Here is a 22,733-nt window from a genome sequence, read left to right on the forward strand (position 1 = left end):
AAACATAATTGAAGCCAGATAGTCAAAGGGTGGGTTATTCTTGATTAGGCTTGATTAGTTGATCGTAAGCTGTAGGGATGAAATAACCTTGATCACTGTTGATTATCGAGTTGAGTCGTTTGATGTTGATTGCCTCTAAGAGTTTTCTTATCTTGTAATTCCGTTCCAAATATTGCGTATCTTCGTAACATCCTTGTGGTCCTTCCTGGGTGCATCGTAGATGGCTGGACTGAATCTAACGAGTTCAATTAATTGTTCAAGGAGTATCTCGGGTACAGAATTCCTTGACATTTGGCAACTTGTTTGTGCAATGAAAACCACGTGACACTGGGAAACCCCTTTGGAATCCCTACTTCCGGCTTCCGTATAGATGCGTGATGCGTATTCGGACAATTTTTCAGCGTAAGTGAAATCATGCACCAGGCAGCATGCAGCACGCCTGCATGGAAACGGCTATTACTATTTTAGGAAAAAGTATTGTTTACGCACAACCCGTACACTACGCATCACGCACTACGCGAAACCAGGCTGGACTTGTGTTCAACTAAAGCAAAGGGCATTTTAAGCGTAACATGTATAAGACATGTACAGTCACGGTAATGCCTCATGACCTATTCTCTGTATTCCCCATCTGAAATGTGAGAGAGTGACGCTACCGTCGCTCAATAGATTCATAGGGCAAACAGTCCATTCAACCCACAATGACGAAACAGTATAGTCAAATGAGGCGTCGAAGGTATGTGACGCATTTGTCAGGAAAACCCACGTGGAGACAGGTAGTACATCGTTGTTACGTCTGCCTTATTTAGCTATACCTTTGGTGCTGTATATTAACCTTAGATGTCTGATATTGTAAATATTCCATTTGACGTTTGAAAATATTCACTTTATAAAATACAGACATTATGTGAATTTAAAAAGATAATTACTATTATGAAAACACAGACAGGTTTTGAATTTATAGATATTTATATCATTTGCACCTTTCAGGAATTTGAGTTATTAAACAACATGCATTTTCATTTTGTCCCTTATTTCGGTAATATTAAAAAATGCATTTTACCTTCTGCCAGAAGGGATATAATATGATTTCATTTGAATGTAAACTATTCAATTGGTTTCGTTGTTACTTCATGACATTTATCTCATTGTCATTAATAGTTATTACACATGAAACCAGTCAACAATATTTCTGTCTATCAATCAGACTTTTCATAGAAGATTACATTGGGATTGTTTAAGAAATTCTCGGGTTTTTTTTCGCTGCACATGTTTTGACGTAATTCAATCCCATGTATTTGTGAGGACGTTCAAAATACAAATAAGCAAGGAATGAGGTATTTTGAGATGTTAAGGGAGTACATACATGGCTGGAAGTCCTTTCCAAGCTAGGCCCAGACTTTGTTTGGCATTGCTATATACAATGTATTGACTGTGCGTACTTTGGATTACCAGGGACGTTTAGAGGAACGCCCATCATTGGAACAAGAGTGGTGTTTGATCGACTTCATGCGAACTTGCTTGGAAGATTTACAGCATTTCCGAGCTAGTTTGGAAGTGTTTGGGTATCTGTGATCGGCTTTACAATTTATAAAATCTGTTTTGCTGTTCGGCGTTACAATGCTTTACCCCGTGTGTTGAATTATCACACCTTGGTACCGTTTTAATGAATACCTAGTCTTTGTTTTCAACATTATCACATATGTGTCGACATATTTATTCAATTTCCATTTGGTGCAGAATTACGGTTGGTGTGGAAAAACGGATGCATGTCTATGTCATTTGAATATATTTTACAGTGCTACCATAGGGTGAGTGAGTGAGTTGGGTTTTACGCCGCTTTTTAGCAACATTCCAGCAATATCACGGTGGGGGACAGGAAAAATGGGCTTAACACATTGTACCCATGCTACCATAGATGTATATCCTGGGAATATTTGTATGCAAATATTGGATACCTTTTTAATGATCTTCATAGTCATATTATCCTTACCATATCGGGTGTCAATGGTGGAATGTCGTACATTATCCTGTTTAGAGTTGCGTCCCTTAACGAAAGCAGGATTTGCTCATCATGGCTTCGAATCCCCGATTACTTTCTTTGGGCGGCCAGTAACCCGCACTTAAACGTCTAAACCGTATGCATCCGCATTCACCCTAGTCTTTGAATGACGAGTATACTGTGCACACTGATGTCGAAACATTTGTGTTTTATTCCCTACAGAATGCTTCCAGGCGCCCCTCTCAGTCCGGCGTGAGAGTGACAATTGCATCTTCGACAAGGCAGCATCGAAGGAACGACGTCGTAAAGACTTGACAAGAGTGTTCTCAACTCAAAGAAGCCCACACGGTTGTAGTAACATCTTAACACTAAATTGTTTCCCTCGCATCCGAAGACCTTTATAGATATTCAAAGACATTTCAAGACAACCCAATACTTTCATAGACGTCCCAAGGTCTTGCCGTGCGTACTAAATGTTTTTAAAGCAACGAGTGACTTTCTGTCAAGTCACAAGACCTTACTTCTCGTTCTAAGAATTTCCTTGGCATCCGAATATTTCCCTACGCATAAAAAAAGAACTGAAAAAGCACGGAACTTACCATAAGCATCAAGGCATTCTTCCTTGCAAAGGTTCATTTGGTACGATAGGAACAGAAATCGAATAACAATGGTCAGCCGCCACAGCTTCCACATCGTCGACTACGTGGTCTTCGGCGCCACCATCCTCATCTCACTGGGGATAGGACTCTACTTTGCTCTGTCTGGTGGACGTCAGCGAACAACGTCCGAGTTTCTGGTCGGCGGCCGTGCGATGAAGTTTCTCCCCGTCGCCGTGTCGCTTATGGTGTCGTTTGAGTCGTCCATCATGATGTTGGGCTATCCAGCTGAAGTATATGTGTATGGGGCGCAACTTTTTATAGCTCTGTTCGGATTTATGGCGGCATTTCTGATCTGCAGGGTGTTGATGATACCACTGATCCATCCCCTGAAAATCACCAGCGCTTACGAGGTAGGTTCAGATTAGCATTAGTGTGTCTTCAGTGGGGAGTAAGGACAGAATGGGTTTGCGGGAGCCAGTGCTTGTAAAAAGGCAAGAAAAATGTGGAAACTAGCCCATTACATGTCACTGTGCCTTTCCTTCTGTATCTGTTATCGATTTCCTGCAAGATTCGATCTTGTAGTAACCAGTAAGAGGGTCAGATGTATGCATGTAAGTAGCATCCATTCGTCCTGAGAGGGAATTCCAGGACATAAAGGGTTGTGTTTGTTGTACGATCAACCCAACTAATAACATGTCATGATTGCTTTGTTTCCGTTTCTTGCTTCGATCATTCTTTCGTTTTAAACATGTTTTATTGTCCCACCCGTCAGGCTCACTGACTACGTTGACACGTGTCATCGTACACCAACATCGTAGGTCGATGCTCATGCTGCTGACCACTGAATTGTCTGGTCCAGATAAGATAATATACAGACCGCCGTGACATCTACATATCGGAATAAAGGGATTGTGTTTCGATTGTCTCTGTGTATATATAAGTAACGGAAAATAAAAAATCTTCTCTTTATTCCAAACTCTGAAGCGTCTCATTCTAAATGTTTTACAGTACAGTAAGGTAACTCTACTTATGAACTTTACAGAACAGTAAATTCTGACAGAATTAGTTCATGGACAGTACACGTAGTAAATCTAAACGATTTTTTCAGACAATGTGAATACTAATATTTGACCATTTATTGACAATTGTGTTCCTGTATTTGGAGTTATTATTTCGAAAAAATATTGTAATTACCTATTCCAGGGACATGATAACATCTGCGATTCCTAAATGTCAATTGAAATATATTTATCAAAGGTTTAGAATACTGGAGCATTATTAAGACATATCGATTTCGAAATAAAACACGAACAGCAGAGAAAAGTTTCTAGAATCAACAACCATCCTTTATACAGCTCTTAAACGGTTCTTTCGCATTCTAGTGAGTGGATGAGTGAGTGAGTGAGTTAAAATTTATAGTCACATCGGCAATATTTCAGCCATATTGTGACTTAAAAAGTTATAAATTAACAATAAACACAATTACATTATAAAACACCTGTCGATAAGGACAGTAAAACAACTAGATTATCACAGGAATAAATTTAAGACTAGTAATTAAATCTAAAACATTTTACCTATAAATGACAATACAATATAAAAACCAGCTATAGATTGCCAACAACTGAAGGTAGATCACCATATTAGGGACCAGGGGACCTGCAGTACACTTGCTTCCTGCATGGGCCCTAGCTGAATTTACATCATCTCATCAGCTGTCAGCAATTTCGATACATTTAGCCATACATTAAAATTACACATATTCTACAATTATAAATGGAAAATTGAAATTTACCTTGAATGTTCTGGTTTTTACGTAGCCTCTCAGGAGGACAATAATTTTACAATATACTTTAACCCCCTCGAGGATACAGCCACTAACTCTTAGTTACTAATTCAAACTTTCAATCATAAATATTTATCTATTTACAAATCATTTAAAAAATCTAATTCTTTTAAAAATGCAATAATTCAATGAGAACTGATACTATTAAAGAGATCCTTCATAGTTCGAGATTTAAAATAGTTATCCCTTGTGATGGAATATTCAACACAGTCAAACAAGACATGCATGACCCGAAGGCACGAAAGAGAATCGGAAAAGATTATGTATTGTTTATATTTACGGTATTTGTTAAATATTGCTTTAGCTTCGGTGTTAAAATCGAGCTGTTATTTGGCAATCGGGAAGATATTGTTCTGGACCCAATGACAGTGGCACAAGCAACCGCGCCATCATCCTTGAACCCATTTGTAAATAAAGATATATATGTATTATAGTTACTTGTATAGTCACAGATTTCAGAGGTCTAATACCCCCAGATTGGCCCATGAGCCACCGCCTTCTGGCATAGGACTGTAGGCAATTTAATTTAATCAAAAATTAGTACATTGTAGATCAAAATAACCAAGACCCAATGATAATGTATTGTGCAAACATAAGAAGAGCTCTTAGCGTTACCCAGCACCCACAACGAGGAGGTGGCTCTTCACGGGTGTCTTGAGCATTTTAACAAAGCTTGGCGCCATCATTATTCTCTCGGCATGATGAAAGCCGGAAGTCAAAACAAAAGATTGCCAAGGGCAGGTAATTCTGAAGCGCTATCTCAAAAGGCGTACCGCTAAAAAATACTATTGCTATTGAACATATATGATGCAAGATGCCAGCCAAAACCCACACTCAAAACTTTAAACATTGTGACCCATAATAACTATCACTTAATCAATGTGCTATTACAAATTACAAAAAAGCACACTCATAACACGCCTCACTCACTCATACATTCACTCACCTACCCTTTTACTAAAGACTACTCATATGTACATCTAGTAACATAAGAATGTTTGATGGATAAGTACAATTGTATTAATTTTGTTTTTTATTTAATCCAGAAGCTCAGGGCAATGATATACTATATTTACAGTACTTGGATGGGCGCTTTAAGTCACGCACGGTGCGTCAACTGGGAACCACCCTAGGCGCCCTGTCATACGTAAGTACGCCTGCATACGTATTGCAATAGATCAACTGGGAACGCTAGTTTCTGGATAAACGATGTAGCTCACGAACATTCTTTGTCAAAATCAAGATCCTAATAGTAACGTTGATGTGTTGGCATTCAATAATCATAGGATCGAACCCCGAATTTAATCTGAATGTGATAGTTGCTACATTAATATCATGCATAAACGCCTTAATGTCAACAAAGTGGTAATAGTGTGATTATGTCTCACTTTGGGTTGAATAGCCCATGATAAACCCATCTCACTCCACCGCAATCGGGATTATAGTAAGCCAATCAAATAATCACTACATGGATCAGATGGGAAGGCTCTTGAACTTGCTAGTAGGGAGTCCCTTGATTTTGCAGGTAGACTATCCAGGTAGACAGGCTATGGATTTTGATTTTAGACAGGCGCTTGAGTTTACACGACTAGTCATTGTATGGAATTTTAAGGTAGAAGGGCTCTGAAGTTTGCAGGTAAGGAGGATCTTGATTTTGCACGCAGGGAGGCTCAGGATTTTGCTGGTAGACGGGCTCTGGATTTTGTAGTGTCATGGTTGTCTGTCATCGTACTCGACGGGATTGGATGTTGTTAATAACATTGACCACCTGTTTGTCTGGTCCATTCTCCATTGTTTACAGGCCGATTATATAGTAGGGTCCCGAAAGTGCTTAGCTTATGAGAAACAAAATAGTTACGATAATTCGTAACGCTACTGATGCTTTACTAACAGACATCTCACGCAGTTTTACACCATTACTTAATTCCAGATATTCTACATGGGCGTGGTGTTATTCGGACCAGCTATAGCACTGGAGGCAGGTATGTTTAACAAATGCTGTGGGAGACAAAAGAAATTCGTTTTTAAGTAATTTAAAAAAAACGGTCGTTAGAATTGAAAACCCCATTCTTCTGTGTTGGGGCACTGTTCTGTAAACTTAATTTGCTTGCTGATGACGGAGGTAAACAATTTTAGAAACGTTTCATGTTTTCAAAGATAAGACATATGTAGTACTGCCAGCATGTATCTCATGCCAAAAACATACACTTAAATTTTTAAACGTTTTAAATCAAACTTTATTTCAAAACATACACACCCGCTGAAGGATTCTTTGAGTGTTGACTAAGCACAACTACAGTTCATTGTTTTGGATACTACATACTTTCATCTGGACACCAAACATGAAAAAAGTGATATTAAGTCTGCTTTGCTCGTCAGTTTAGTAAGAAAGTTAATTACTGACGATCCTGTGACAAAGAAGAAACGACCTGCCTCGTCATAAGCATGTCAAGTTACGAATCTTTAATATTCTATTTTATTTCTAGCTTTGTAAGCATCCTGTGTTGAATATTCCATCACAAGGGGTATCTATTTCAAATCACAAACTATGAAGGATCTTTTTAGTAATGTCAGTCCTCATTTAATTATTGCATTTTAAAAATAATTAGATTTGTTGAATGAATTGTAAATAGATAAATATTGTAAAATTGGTAGTTTAGTTGAGCAGCTGAGATTGTTAGTGGCTGTATCCTAGCTCACAGGGGGTTGAAGCATTGTAAAAATTTGTCCTCCTGTGGGGGTACGTAAGTACCAAAACATTCAAAGTAAATTAAAACATACCATTATTTTTAACCGTAGAATATGTGTTATTTTAACTTATGGCTAAATTGTCTAACTTTGCTGACAGCTGAAGGGATGGTGTAAATCCAGCTCGGGTCCATGCAGGAAGCAAAATTACTGTACGTCCCCCATGGTCCCTAGTATGGTGATCTACTTTCAGTCGTTAGCAATCTACAGCCTGTTTCTATATTGTATTGTCATTTATAGTTCCAATATTTTAGATTTAATTGCTAGTTTTAAATGAATATCTGTGATACACTAGTAGTTTTACTGTTCTTCGTGAACAGGTTTTATTAATTTCTAACTTTATGCATCTTTAATATAATTATAAAATGTTCTCGTCACGATATGGCTGAAATATAGCCGATGTGACGATAAATATTAACTCACTCACTTTGTAAGCATCATACTTGTGCCCGTGGGTTTCAATAAAGTTGAAAAGGTCTTAAACCTGTGTTTGTTAAGGCTAACAGTATATTCATATGTCGTCTTTTTTGCTGAAATACTACTCATTCCAAACGCACTTGTCACACTCAATTATATCCGCTGAAGAGCACATTCCATTTCAAGGACCAGGTAGCAAGCATCGTTAGTTCGTGCCAAAATGACACACCAGTGCCTGGACTGGATAGTTGCATTATCTTGAAGGACGGCCTTCTTCTTTTATAGTGACGGGATTTCCCCAAATAGGCTCGATCTTCCTGGTTGCAGCTGCCGCTATTGTTTACACAGCCATGGTGAGAAATTATAATTCATTCTTTAACATACTAACCAAGCCTATCTTAGAAATCCTTATTAGTCCTTGAGGGTATAGCTTTCAGCACATCCGGTTCATTTTAACCGAAACCGGGTGCTTGGTCTCTGGTGTACACACTCCACCCGGGAACATTCTACTGATGATCTATTGGCAACATGTCAGGGAACTTTGTGGCTAGTGAAATGTCGTTCTACAATAGCCAAACCAGTTCGCCTGTCATGTGTGATACCACCCCACAATGTGAAGCTACATCCCAATAACGATCATGGTGAAGAAGTGTTACCTTGGCATACTGCGGTCTCCAACAACGTTTTCGGCCATCTGTTCATTCGGCGGTACACTTTGTATTACACCAGATGAATCCACTCCAGTCTTTGCTGCCAAGGGACAGTTGTTAGAGCCACACCCTTCACAGGACGCCTTGGTTTCAGGCTGGCAGTCTTAAACAGTGCATGTTGGATTTTTCTTTTCTAATATTGAACTGAATTCTCTATTGAAACCAGTAGTTGATTTGAACCATGGTTCGAGATAACAAAGTTTATGAGTAAAGAAACCCATCCCAATAACGATCATGGTGAAGAAGTGTTACCTTGGCATACTGCGGTCTCCAACAACGTTTTCGGCCATCTGTTCATTCGGCGGTACACTTTGTATTACACCAGATGAATCCACTCCAGTCTTTGCTGCCAAGGGACAGTTGTTAGAGCCACACCCTTCACAGGACGCCTTGGTTTCAGGCTGGCAGTCTTAAACAGTGCATGTTGGATTTTTCTTTTCTAATATTGAACTGAATTCTCTATTGAAACCAGTAGTTGATTTGAACCATGGTTCGAGATAACAAAGTTAGTGAGTAAAGAAACCTTATGAAGGGACTAAGCTTTTCTATTACTTTCATACAACCGTAAGTTCGACAGGGCAACGGTCGACGAAGTTGAAGGAACCTACTTAAATCCTTCAAGTTCTCCGTGGTTTTGTTTTCAGTTTTTGAATGCTCTGCTGAAATCAGTAGTTGATCTGAATGTATGGTTTGGTGCAATTAATGTAATAGGACGAGTTTTAGTCCTGTTGTATTTGGTACTGCTTCTTCCCCAATAGGCGCACAACACACAATGTGTGTATATCGATTGGCTTGTTGTTTAACGCCACACAGCGATATGGGGGCTGTATGTAAATAATGTGGACCAGACAATCCAGTGATCAACAGCATGATCATCGTTCTACGCAACTGGGATAAGATGACATATGTCAAGCAAGTCAGCGAACCTGACAACCCGATCCCGTTAGTCGCCTCTTACTACAAGCATGGGTTACTGAAGACCAATTCTAACCCGGATCTTCACGAGCACTCTGTCTGTATAAGGTGTTGTACGTACATGATGTGGATTGTCACTGTGATTAGATCTTCTGGTCAGATGCAGCGCCAAGGTATTGCCAATCATTAGTTCCCTTATACAAGTAACTGATTGACATGACATGAACGCTGGAACATGGAACAGGCTGTGCAAGTACAGTCGAACACCGTTATGTCGACGCTAAAGGAATTCTCTTCGAGTTCTCCAAGGTTGGACACAAGGAAGTTAATGAGTAAAGAAACCTTTCGAAGGGACCAAGCCTTTATGTTATTACTTCATACGATCGAGCGCCATGCCACTAGAACGGGTGTATTGTTTACAGGGTGGACTGAAAGCTGTTATCTGGACTGACGTCTTCCAGGCTGTTGTGATGTTTACAGGAATGATGGCAGTCATCATCAAGGTAGGCCTTTCAAGAACGTCATGAACCTGGGTTTAATTTGTCCCTGTTAGTATTGCATTTTCAAAAAGTATCGCATTGTCAAAACAGGCAAACTGAACGTGAATATTTTCAGATTTTCAATAATGACAGTGGATTGTTACTTTATCTTGTTCATTATTTAAAGCCTCATAATCGATCTGCATTCATCATCGATAGGATGACATGCATTCAACTAAAATCACATGTCCATTGCTGTAGTCTTTTTACTGTCCATAAAAACATAGAAAGTTTCTACTTTTTATTATATGGCTTGTTTTCGTCACGATATGGCTGCAATATTGCCGATGTGACGTTAAATATTAACTCACTCACTCACTCACATGTCCATTGGATCCGTTTAGTGGACAATTATTGGTTGCTATGAAACCATACTCTTACTCGGAATATCCACGATTCTTTTGTACCGTGCCGAACCTGTGTCAGCAAGTATGAGTATAGTACCGATTCAAACTGAAATGTTCAAAGCATTTCGATAGCAATATTACCCTGCCTGTATCAACATAAAGGCAAAAACAATTGTTTTCTTGGCTTACCTCAATATGCTGTACTGCAGGCGACGTTTCTCTCCCTATGAGTTCCATTTGGAGAAGTTGCCAAGCAATTCATCACGCTGCATGCAAAATGATAGTATCTAAAAACAGGAATTTCCTGTTTGTTTCAGCTCAATGATTTTTATTATTACATTATTTCATCATATCATCATTCAATTTTTTTCTTTTCTTACTTATTTGTCTGTATAGATACTTCTTTTTCCTTTCTGTATAGTGATATCAGTTATTTATCATGGAACACCACACAGCAAAAATAACTTAGTTTCCGTTCTTGCGGAAACCTAACGGATACTGGGTACTGTAGGTTTCCGCTAGGTTTCAGTATCCGGAAACAGACAATGCGTGTTTCCGCATAGTTTACAAAACTGAAACTAACAAATCTAGGTTTCCGTCAAGTTTCTACAACTGAAACTATCATTATGCGTTTCCATTTAGTTTCGGTTCGCTGAAACATTCATAGCAAAATGACTTAGTTTCCGCTATTGCGGAAACCTATTGGATACTGGGTAATGTAGGTTTCCGCTAGGTTTCTGTTGGTTTCAGCTTAGATGAAATGGCAAACTTAGCTTTGTGCTGTTCCATTGGGGGACAATATTTACTTACTGTTACATTTGCAAGATAATTTCTATATACAGAATCCAGCTAGGGTCCATGCAGGAAGCAAAAGTACTGTACGTTCCCGTAGTCCCTAGATCAACCTTCAGGTGTTGGCAATCTATAGCCCATTTTTATACTGTATCGTTAAAGTGTTTATGGTTACATGCCAGTTTTTAGTGTACATTTGTGATAGACTAGTTATTTTACTGTCCTTCGAAGACAGGTAAGTATATAAGTTTGTTTTTATTTCATGTACAAATTTAGATTTACGACTTTCATAGTCACGATATGGCTGCCGATGTGACTTTGTAACTCACTACCATTCTGCATAACTTGTGAATGTACCATTTATTACATTGTACACGAAAAACAACAAACACAGTAACACAGTCACTGATATGATTCATCTGTTTCATTATTTTGAATAGCTCACATTTCAACAGAACCTAACAATGTCTGTATGCCTGTATGTATGTGAGAAGCCACATCAAGAGGGAATCTTCAGCATTGGAGAACACAACTTCTGTATGAATATGCAAATACAAATATGTCAGAACCCTACAACATTTTATGCATATGATGAAATGAGGTCTACTAGTGCAGGCATAACATACTTGCTGTGGTTTTTATTAAACAGTTTTCAAATTCAAATGTTTATTGTATGAAAGGTCATGGGCCCATATACATGAAGTGTACATTTGAAACTGCCTCAATGTATCTTAACATATACACACTAACAATCTCACATAGTAAAGACAATCATGAAGCTTCTATTGCACTCATACTGAGCAGACAGCCATCCTCTGATCTGGTACATATGAAGCAGAGCCTGAGTTGAGACATTTGTTTTGTCACTCAGAGAAAGGGGAAATATAACCAAGTTGATTACAACAAGGCTTGAACCAGTCCACAACCGCAAACAGATAGTGTATGCTCTACTTAAGATCTGTGGGTGAATATGAAGAGTCATGTCTGGCACAACATCGTTGCCATGCTCATCGTCCCACAGACTCTGCATCATCCTGCAAATACAATACATACAATGCTTAGTAAAACTACAAAAACAGGCAAAGTAACACATGTATACATATTCAAAAACATGCACAGTGGTACATTTGATCACAATGAAATTATAAAATATGAACTACTAATTTGTAGATGTAACCAAAAGATTTTTTTCACAATCACAAACAAAGATCTGTAGTATACATGTATATTTTATCTTCCATTGGACATGTCACTTATTTGATTGATTGGTACCAGAAAATGGTAGCCAACCCAGTATTCTGAAGCAAATTGTGGTAATATTTATTACTGTTACTGTACTCATATTCAAGGTAAAATCTACTACCAAATCTCCAATTGAAATCTAAGCATAGGTAAAACGGTACATACATATTTTAAATAGATACGAATCATGTTTAAACACTGAATGTAACACCTGATTATATATGTGATCTTATTCATTTCAAATTGAAATGACCAACTCAACTGAGAAAAGCATACAAAACCTAACATTTCCCATGAATGAAAAATCGTGGGTATTTCTTACTTTTATCAACCCTCCAAGGAAACATTCACAGCAATATAATAACATAAAATATTATTTTTTACCTTTACTTTAATTTAAAAACTGTAAAATGTGTAACACAACTTTTTCACTTTCAGTTACAGTTACATATCTGATATATAATAATTAAATATATTCATTATTGATATATGATGGATAACAAAGGGACAGATCAAACTGAAGTCGTTAAGTGAAACCTATGAAGTGAAGTATCTTTCACGACTAACCTCATGAGAAACTGCCGTCCATTCCAGACGGATTCCTTGTTTCCTTGAAACAAACGACTGGCAGTGCGGACAGAAAACTGGTCTTTTTCTTGGAACTGAAAAACATATCAACTTATAATAACACTGGAATCCACGCACTGTTACATTTTGAGTGACTATATTTTTCACAAAGATAAAGAAATTTATTCTATGTATCTATTTAGTGTTTACTTGTGTTTGACTAAATGCTGATGAAAATATTGTTTTAAGATTTCCTTTAATGAAATTAGGAGCATGGTATGGTGATACCAAGCCAAGCCTCTTGTAAATCTCCAACAAGTCAGTGGATCCACAATACGTATCTGTAAATTAAAACAATAATTCTTTTAGAAATGTTATACGTGACTTGTGTCGATGCATTGTAAGGCAAAGAGGTTTAATAATTGATTAGACAAATTATTACACAAAGCTATGAGTGTAAAGTATATGTATGATGGTTTTAATGGTTATAAAATGATAAAATAGATGAAATGTTATAATTGGATAAATACCGCCATATAGCTGGAATATTGCTGAGTGAGGCGTAATACTAAACTCACTCACTCAGATATATTGAGCTGACATTATATATAAACTAATAATATATACTGCAAAATTAGATAAGTAAACTTATAATACATGGGAATAGTATACGTAGATCTAGGTGTAGAACTGAAAAGAATGAACATGATATAAGCATGTCTAAATACACTTGCATGTTTTGAGCTCAATACGTAAATTACTTACATGATGAAGTTTTACGTCCAGCAAAAATCTTTTCGTATATTGCCTACTCCTGACAGGGTTTTGAAAAATCACCTATTGGCCACTATCACAAGTTCTCAGGAGTAGGACTCATGAAGCTCGATCGGAACTTTTAAAGTAACGTGAATATGTTTTCAGATTTATTCAGTTAATTATCTCTAGGCCTACACGTTAATGCTTGACACTGAGGAGGAGCAATTAGTGCCCATAATGCGATGAAAAGACCCTTAAGCCCATAACAGCCCACTGTTGTCACTTTGGGTACTCACATTCAATCTGCTCATTTCCGCCTTTCACGGTCCCGTTTGATGTCGGCAGTGTAAACAAATAAAACAATGGCGACCGGATCACGTCCACGCGAGACTACCTAAATCATTATAAAAACACACAGCTGACATTTTAGGTGTATAGTGTATGTTTATTTTGTTGTTTAAGGCGGAAAGATATTGTCAAACTGTAATGTTAGATTTAGATTAAAAAACAACTTAGTGTTTTCCCGTGAGTCTTTGCGAGACGCCATTTTCATAGCCGCCTCAGTTTTCCCCAAAGCACTGGAAGAGAGAATTCGCTACCTGGAAAAGAAAGAAGGAAATGGCTGCGAAAACTCGCAGTACCACGACCCTGTCAGGTAAGACCAATTTATTTTGTTGTCAAATAACGTTTAATGAATTATTTACTTTACGTACAGAAATCCGGATTGGTAAACAAGCTAATCTATCGAATTACAGCCACTGGCCATAGGTATTCGTCACTATGCATTATTCGACTTAATTTGGTGCAGCTAGAAATATGTCTTGAATTTATTTAACATACGTTTGATATTGTTTATATTTTGCACATGGGTCATGAATCATCTCAGCTACAAAGACATAATTTCCGTTCATATTTTCAATTCAGTGCGTGTCATGGTTATGGCAATTTTTAACATGGCGGTCTATGGGGAAAGAATACGCAATGTTGTGTATATGTTGCTCATGTAACTACAATGCGGAAAATTATGTATCTGTCACCAAGATAATTTCCTAACAACCTGCAAAATTTGACAACCAAATATGGAAAACTGAATTAATGAAAATTACATAGCTACACTAAAATAGCATGCAAGTCTATGAGAATTTTGCCGACTGACGTAAATTTAAGTCCCATGACTGTATAAACAGTTTTGCTCGAACTATTTTCAAAGGTTGGTGAAGTAAAATAGTCTATCTAAAAATATACTACAATTTTGAAAAATATAGCAAATAGATTATATATTAATGGATTTGTTTTATTCATTTAGGCTGTTGTGAGGAAACATGTGTCACGACTACTCCTGGAGGAAAAGATCACCCTCTCTTACTAAAGGTATGTGTTTATGGTACTACGAAACATAGACATAATTTCACTTTGAATATTTTATTATTATGCTTCCCTAGATACATTTTCACAAAATGTACCATACTAAAGTTACATTTGCAAATGGATTTGAATAACCGGTAACTTAATCTTGATTTCAAAATGGACCAAATAAATCTTAACTTCACATCTGTGTGAAATTGCAGTCAAACCGACCCTTGATTTTACAATACCGTAATTACTCCAAGGTTATGTCACATGAGATAACTAAACTTCATTCATCAGGATGTTTGTCAGGCCGTTCACTTACTGATTGCATAACCTAAAGTGATAAATCTGTAGTTTGCTTGTTGGTATAAATGTCGCTGCAATTGTTTGACTCGAATGAATGAATTCGTTGGTTTTACATTAATTTTAGACTCGCTGTGCGCATGCGCAGAGCGTGTAAAAATATCCTCAGGCCATATCCGGTTTGGTCGTAAGCTTTACCGATAGTGTAAACGCACTCTAAAGGAAGCAAAAATCAAAACAAATATATGGTTTTATGTCGAATTTAACTAATCTCCCATCATTTATGAATGGAAGGGACCGGAATCAGTTAAATAAATAGCTTAACGTTTGTTAACAAGCTCTTGTATAAACACATCTCACCACCACCCGTCCACCGTCCTTCCTGCACATCCCCTTCTCACAAGTAAAAAAACACATCTCTGATGCAATGCCACCAAAATAGGATATCAAATATTGAAAAGCATAGGCAAATTGATGTACGTACTCAACTATGAACAGTTGTCACGCATAAATAATTTTTATACAGCATTTATTTAGAGCGTGTTTACAATATCGCTAATACGACCAAACCGGATATGGCCTGGGGATATTTGTACACGCTCTACGCATGCGCACAGCGAGTCGAAAATTAATGTGAAACCAACGAATGGGGAAATGCAAACCAAAGTAACGTGTTATTGTTTATGGGTTTTTTTCAGCAAAGCTGATGATGAGTCTGGAGACTGTATAATGAATGACCAAGGATGGTCAGCAGGAACATGTGAAGGTAATTTTGACCTACCTGTAGTGATTTTCATTATAAATAGTAAATAATTTCCAATTAATAGTGTAGAGACAAGGTTTATGGATGTCAACTCCTTTATTATGTGAAAACATGTTTCAGAGTGAATGCTTTGGCTTCCGTAAACTGACTGACTGACTGGGTTTGGTTTTACGCCGCTTTTAGCAATATTTCAGCAATATCACGGCGGGGAACTCATTGTACCCATGTGGGGATTCGAACCCGGGTCTTCGGCATGACGAGCCAACACTCTAACCACTAGACTACCCCACCGTCCCACGTCCGTAAACCTTCATGTCTTGTATTATTCACTTCTAAACACACCTCAAAGACTTAATGGTGTAAACATACAGTCACTACTGGGTGAATATACTTGTGCCTTCAACAATACGACTGACTGACTGAGTTTGGTTTTACGCCGCTTTTAGCTATATTCCAGCAACATCACGGCGGGGGACACCAGAAATGGGCTCAATACGGACTGTAAGAGATTGAATGTAGCAATTTGACGAAAATCTATTACTAGTACCAGTATTACTATATAGAAAATGCAATAAATGTTCAGATATATATATAACGTATTACTTCCTCTGGTCTGGGAAGCATGTAACTTCAGAGCAAATTTTGTAAAGATTGTGTGTCCTCTTTAGAAAATAAGATATTTCATTCGGTAAATGAAGTGTGATGAATTGCATTTGTTGAGTTTTGAGAAAACTAGTGCAAAGTGTGATTGTTCAATTTAGTTCTCTTTTATTCAAACTTTCTTTAGGATTACTCATTTTAAATCATCCTTGGCATTGTCAGTTTCTTGTTGATTGATGTTTGTGTAATTTATCAAAATAACCTAGTAATTCGTTATTACCTGCCATTTTGAGAAACTTGCACAACGCCTAAACAGACTTGAATCTATCGATTGGCCAGATAGACGAAAGAAAAAGGTAACGACAACACTCACCATAGACATGACATCACCAGTTGTGAGTGACGAAGATGACGTCAATTAGTTGCATTCCGTCCCCTTTGTCTGGGAGTCCAGCAAGCTTAGGGCATACACGACGACACTGGACTTGGAAAGAATCTACACCTCCACTGCTCTGGTCATTGCCAACGTGAGGACGAGGATGAGGATGAGGCATCCAACCAACCGGAGGGATCTCCGCCCAGCCGCCCAGGGATGCCCCTTATTGGGCTAACTGACCAACTCTTGCAATATAATTGAATTTATTTTCAATTTCATAATGTAATTTTTAATTTATTTTTTTTTGTATTGTAAGCTGTATGTTGTGTTTTTGTATGATGTATATCATAGTGGATGTTTGGCGATAGTTGTGACATAGAGTGTGTGGCTGAATGCCAAGGCGTGCAAATAAATGTCCGATGCAGCTATGTTTTATTACTGTGACAAGTTGTATGTTATTGTTATTTTTCACCATAAGCATGATTTTATAAATAAATTTCATATCTAACATGCTATTTCAAGATAATAAGTGAATGAAAGTTTAACTGATGACAAATTACTACTTTGTTATAAATGATATATGATTTCTTAAACTGGACTGAGTTATGCAAAAATGTTTTGCCCTGTTTTTAGTGCTATATTACTAGTTATATGTATGATCTTTATTTGCCTTAAATGCTAATTCATATTCATGTTGAGAAAATAAAACAATGAATCTTATTATATATTCTGTTTTTCTTTAAGTAAATGTCATGATAATAACAAATTGCTTATATTGTTTTTAACAAGAGTTTATGATATGAATAAAGAAGAATGTTTAAATTTGGCTCTTTGAAACGCATATGAAAACCTGTGAACCTGAAATTGAAACCGGTAACTGAAACTATGCGAAAACTATGTCGGATTGTTGGTAACTGAAACTATGTGGAAACTATGTCGGATTGTTGGTAACTGAAACTATGCGGAAACTATGTCGGATTGTTGGTAACTGAAACTCTGCGGAAACCTGTTGGAGTCTTATTAATAACTGAAACCTTGCGGAAACCTGATGGATTCAAAGTTAACTGAAACTCAAAGGAAACCTGTCGGGGTGTGGGTAACGGATACCTTGCGGAAACCTGTTGGAGTGTGGGTAACGGAAACTTTGCGGAAACCCTTAGAAAGTGGGTAATTGTAAGTTTCCGTTAATACGGAAACTCAATATAAAAGAACGGAAACTCACTGGATTCTAGGTGGAAACTTAAGTTTCAGTCCACTTTCCACCAGGTTATTTTTGCTGTGCCAGGAAGCGTATACGAGAAGTTTTAAAAAAATACGAATAGTAACGAGATATCTGTTATTATGTCATATGTTGAGGTACGATATCAATATTACCGTGTTATGTTCCCACATCGCTGCTACAGGTTACGTACATTAGTCTCCCGGCAGTCAATTTCGACCAGATACAAATGTAGTACACAAAATGCATCAGATTAAATACCACTATCCTGTTCTTGCTGGTGCATTTCAGGGGACAGTTGATGCAGGCGGAATCAAGGCGGTCTGGACAACTGCAGCTAAAGGAGGACGGCTTAATTTCTTTAAGTAGGATTTGACAATTTCATACAATATACTGAAGTACAAAAGAAAGTACACACCTGCTGTTTTGAGACTATTTAAAAAAAGTAAATATTTTGCTGGCAAGGTTCCAATTGGGTACGATATCTATGGTGTTATTGCAAGACGTACACAATGTTTGTGAATTGTGAGTCACAATCAAAACCCTTTTCTCAATATTACGCTGTTTTTAGGAAAACATTTTACCAAAGCATCAGGTGTGTACTTTCTTTTGTACGTCAGATTAGAAATATAATACTCAAATGGGAGATGTACACTATTCCATGTACATAAGCAGTAATGCTTTCGAATATATTCAAATGTTAAACAAATTTAGAATGGGATATGTCAGCCTCAGTGAATGAGATGAAATGTGCCCAAAATATCACAGCTGATATATAATATATGTGAGGAATCTAACCGGATCTTCGGTGTTCGGAGCGAACGGTTTACCATAAGGCTCCACTTGAGCTCATTGTAAGACTTTTATTTGAACGAAAACGAATCAAACAGAATTTCACAAACTACGGGGCTTCAGATGCATAAGTCAGTTTGACAGAAAGTCAAATGATACCGATAAAGATATAATTGGTGTGTCGAATCCCGATTCGACTTGATTCTGTTTCTAGGTTTGTCTGCACCATTTGGCTTCACCAAAATGGCAAACGTCTGTTTTCACTTCTTCACTCAATGCCGAAAAATTCAAGAAATATTGTTTAAATAAAACCCTTTTCAAGTGAAGGTCAGGGCTAGAAGTGATCTTCAGCAACCCATACATCATATATTATTGTTCACGAGGCGCTGTCACACAAACCATGGTGTTCTAACCTAGTTTTGACCCTGATCCGACTGTTCGTCACACGTTCTGGGGGCTGCTTCTTGGAACATTCGCTCGGTCGTCCGGCCTGGTCTTCAACCAGTCCACTATACAGAGGGTCTGTTCAACGCCAACACTCGCTGCTGCCAAGAAGTGAGTCATGTAAACAAGGCCACAGAACTATGGCCTACTTCCCTTCCTGTAGATAAAAGAAAATAAAACATAGGAGGGAAATTCGTGCTGTGGCATTATTTTGTAGATTCCATCATATATATTCCTTAAATAAAATCTCTTTTGTCACTGTGCCAGTCTTCCGTAATCTGAGTGCCAAATCATGCTGTAAGCACGTAAATTCACCATCTGCCCCCAAAAGCAAAACTGGCTTGTTGCAGCAAAACATGATCAGGTGGATAGCCTTTGTTGATTGGGTGTCATCATGTACCAATTGCAGGAAGCGATGTTCATGATGTCAACCAATAACAGACAATCCAGTGATCAACATCATGAGCATCGATCTGCGCAGTTGAGGTACGATGACATGTGTCAACCAAGTCAGCGAGTCTGACCACCTGGTCCCGTTATTCGCCTCTTAAGTCAAGAATGAGTGAGTGAGTTTAGTTTTATGCCGCTTTTAGCAATATTCCAGCAATATCCCCGCGATGGACCGGAGAAATATGCTTCACACATTGTACCAATATGGGGAATCGAACCTGGTTCTTCTGTGTGACGAGCGAGCGCTTTAACAACTCGGCTACCCGACCGTCCCACGCCAAACATGAGATGCTGAAGATCATGGACTTCACGGGTACTATCCATATTAATTTGTGATCCAAATTCTGTCTTTCAGAGTAATGCTGATAGTGAGTCCTGCATTCTGGATAACACTCACCCTGGCCATGGTAGAGGGCATAGTGGCCTATGCTTACTATGTGAACGTCAGATGTGACCCTTTGGAGTCAGACCAAATACACAACCCGAATCAGGTCAGTTAGCCTTCTTATTTCCCTGCTTAAGAAGTAACGGGGGTACATTGCGTTCATTCTGTCCTTCCTTCCGTCCCGAAACCATTTCTGGTGTACCCCGCTGTGATATTGCTGGATTATTGCTAAAAGCGGCGTAAAACTAAACTCACTCACGCACACCGTCCCGAAACGTCCGGGGCACATCTATAGTTTACATGCAAGGTTCACCAAACTTCACATACATGCTAATCATTAACCATAGATGTCCCTTATGCTACTTTGAAGTTTATCAGAATTGTATTTTTTGTCGTTTCTATGGAAACATGACTCAGCGCAAAATGTGTTTGACAGTTATCTTGTCCGGAGCGTATCACCGAAACTGTACACGCTAGGTTCACCAAACCTAACACACAAGTTATTCAAGACCAACACAGATGTGACTTTTGCTATTTTAAAGTTTATCAGAATTTCATATTTTGCTGTTTATATGGAAGTACGACTTGGTGCAAAACAATATTTCCATAAATTATTGATGTAATCAGTAAATTGCAAAACTATTTTCTAACATGTATATAAAGTTTGGTGGAGTCCAGGAGAAAGTCACGTGAGCTGGTGAGCCTTGTCACATTATATATATCAATATCAGTCATTTCCATGTCCCAAAGTGTGTAGCGGGGGTATGTGAGCTGTCCTCACTTCTACACTTAAATATATATAAATTTTAAGAACGTGACGAAATGTTTGAGTTAAGTTTGATGACCAGATACTATTGACCATCAATGACAAAACCTCTCAATTAATTAATCATATCATATACTTTAAAGCTAACGATCTAAATATTTCTAGTGTTAATAAGGAACACACTAGCACTGTTTTGAAATAATTGAAAAAATCGTGGCTCTAAAACATAACACGCTGGAATCTTTTCTTTATCAATGGTCTGATCTGTGTGTCCTACTCGGCTAAATTACAATGTTATTTTTCAAGAAGTAACCCATAAATCTGTCCAAATTGCATATCCTTCGTTTGCTTGATGGTAAGAAGTAACTGTATATAATCCACTGCCCCCTGTCTTAGGAGTTGGTCAAAATAGCGAGCACCTCGTTCTAGACCAAAATTCCGGAACACCACGGGGCCAACTCTCAGGTTCAAACCGATTGCACCCCAGACCTTGATGCTTGGACCACCCCACGAGTCTCTTTCAACAATACACTAATTGGAAAACCGTTCCCCATGCCTTCGCCATACTTTCACTCTGCCATCGGAAAAATGCAGAGTTCTCCATTGTCGACAACGCCAATTTCGATGCTGAGTTCCTCATTGCTGTCGGTTTTGGTGTTGACGAGCGGTGATGACAGGACCACTATGTGGTAGCAGAGGTTTCTTCCGCGCAAACGTCGACGCACTGTAATGGGTCTGTTGTGAGTCCCAATGGTCTGGCGTGCTGTTTCCGGCGCTCTGGTGACGCGATCCTGCAGATAGTTGCGCACAATCCGTCGGTCTTGACGTTGTGATGTTACTGAAGGTCGTGCACTGTGTGGACGGTCTTGGATGCTGTTAGTGGCCTGATACCGCTGCTGCAGTCGGAAGATTGTCCTAACATGAACATTAAAATGATTGGCAAGCCTCTGTACAGTCTGGCCAGCTTGCAATTGCCCCAAGGCTTGCAATGGGTTCATCTGATCTCTCGTAAGTCGTGGCATGGCGATTGTGTCTTACAAGAATGATTTCAGGCGAGTTTCAGACTCGCTTTCCTTGGTAGGGTTGTCACGATATGCACGTTCATTTTTATTTTCGTGAATGTCATACGGAACCTTTTACCACGTCTAACTTTTTAGGTGTGCGTTTTAGGTATGCTTTTTCATCAGAAAACACACTGATGTTGGCAATAACTGTCAATTTGGATTGAAGAAAACGCTACAATCATAATAAAACACCCCTTTGTGAGAACATTTTGCATTCGAGTTTGAAAGGTGGCGTTTCCTTTGCGGTTTAGTATATTTTAATGCAGAGTTCAAGTATGTGTCTTAATAAATTAATGATCTGTCATCCCTGGCTGAAAGACAATATTGAGGGCTCTTTCGTCAATACAACTCGTCATATAACTACTCCATGTATTTTGACTTAATGTTTATATTTCCTTTAGATCATACCATTTATGGTAATGGATATTTTCCGGGGTTTGCCTGGCATGCCTGGACTCTTTCTGGCCGCTTTATTCAGTGCATCTCTCAGGTAACTTCTTGGAGAGGCATATTTTCCTTAATCCCTCAGGTAGGCAATGTCTGTACACTCTCTTGCCCCAGTACGTCTATAATGCATGCTATGCCTGGGCCATCTCCGTCAGCTTATTCCGTGTCTCTGTGAAGATAATGCAGGGACTCTCTCTGTCCACTGTGCGTATGTAAGGTAGGTGCTGTACTAGACTCTCGTTGTACCCAGAGCGTCTTTAAGGTAGGTGTGTCTGATAACGCACTACACACTTT

The 22,733-nt window shown here is 38.3% G+C and overlaps 1 protein-coding gene across 1 annotated transcript in view; it reads left to right on the plus strand.

The window, feature by feature from the left end:
• Window positions 1–2,622: 2,622 nt before the first annotated feature.
• The window catches only part of LOC124268558 (sodium-coupled monocarboxylate transporter 1-like), a 32,454-nt gene continuing 12,343 nt past the window's right edge, over window positions 2,623–22,733 (plus strand). Inside the window, exons 1-9 of the mRNA XM_046703551.1 lie at window positions 2,623–3,011; window positions 5,526–5,594; window positions 6,378–6,429; window positions 7,898–7,965; window positions 9,660–9,740; window positions 18,383–18,456; window positions 19,301–19,438; window positions 20,133–20,268; window positions 22,394–22,482. Of these exons, the coding sequence (XP_046559507.1) occupies window positions 2,670–3,011; window positions 5,526–5,594; window positions 6,378–6,429; window positions 7,898–7,965; window positions 9,660–9,740; window positions 18,383–18,456; window positions 19,301–19,438; window positions 20,133–20,268; window positions 22,394–22,482 (1,049 nt within the window). The 5' untranslated portion in view covers window positions 2,623–2,669. The remainder of the gene's footprint in view (window positions 3,012–5,525; window positions 5,595–6,377; window positions 6,430–7,897; window positions 7,966–9,659; window positions 9,741–18,382; window positions 18,457–19,300; window positions 19,439–20,132; window positions 20,269–22,393; window positions 22,483–22,733) is intronic.

This window comes from Haliotis rubra, unplaced genomic scaffold (genome assembly GCF_003918875.1).
Source record: "Haliotis rubra isolate DU_JTF1 unplaced genomic scaffold, ASM391887v1 Scf139, whole genome shotgun sequence".
Lineage (NCBI taxonomy): Eukaryota > Metazoa > Mollusca > Gastropoda > Lepetellida > Haliotidae > Haliotis > Haliotis rubra.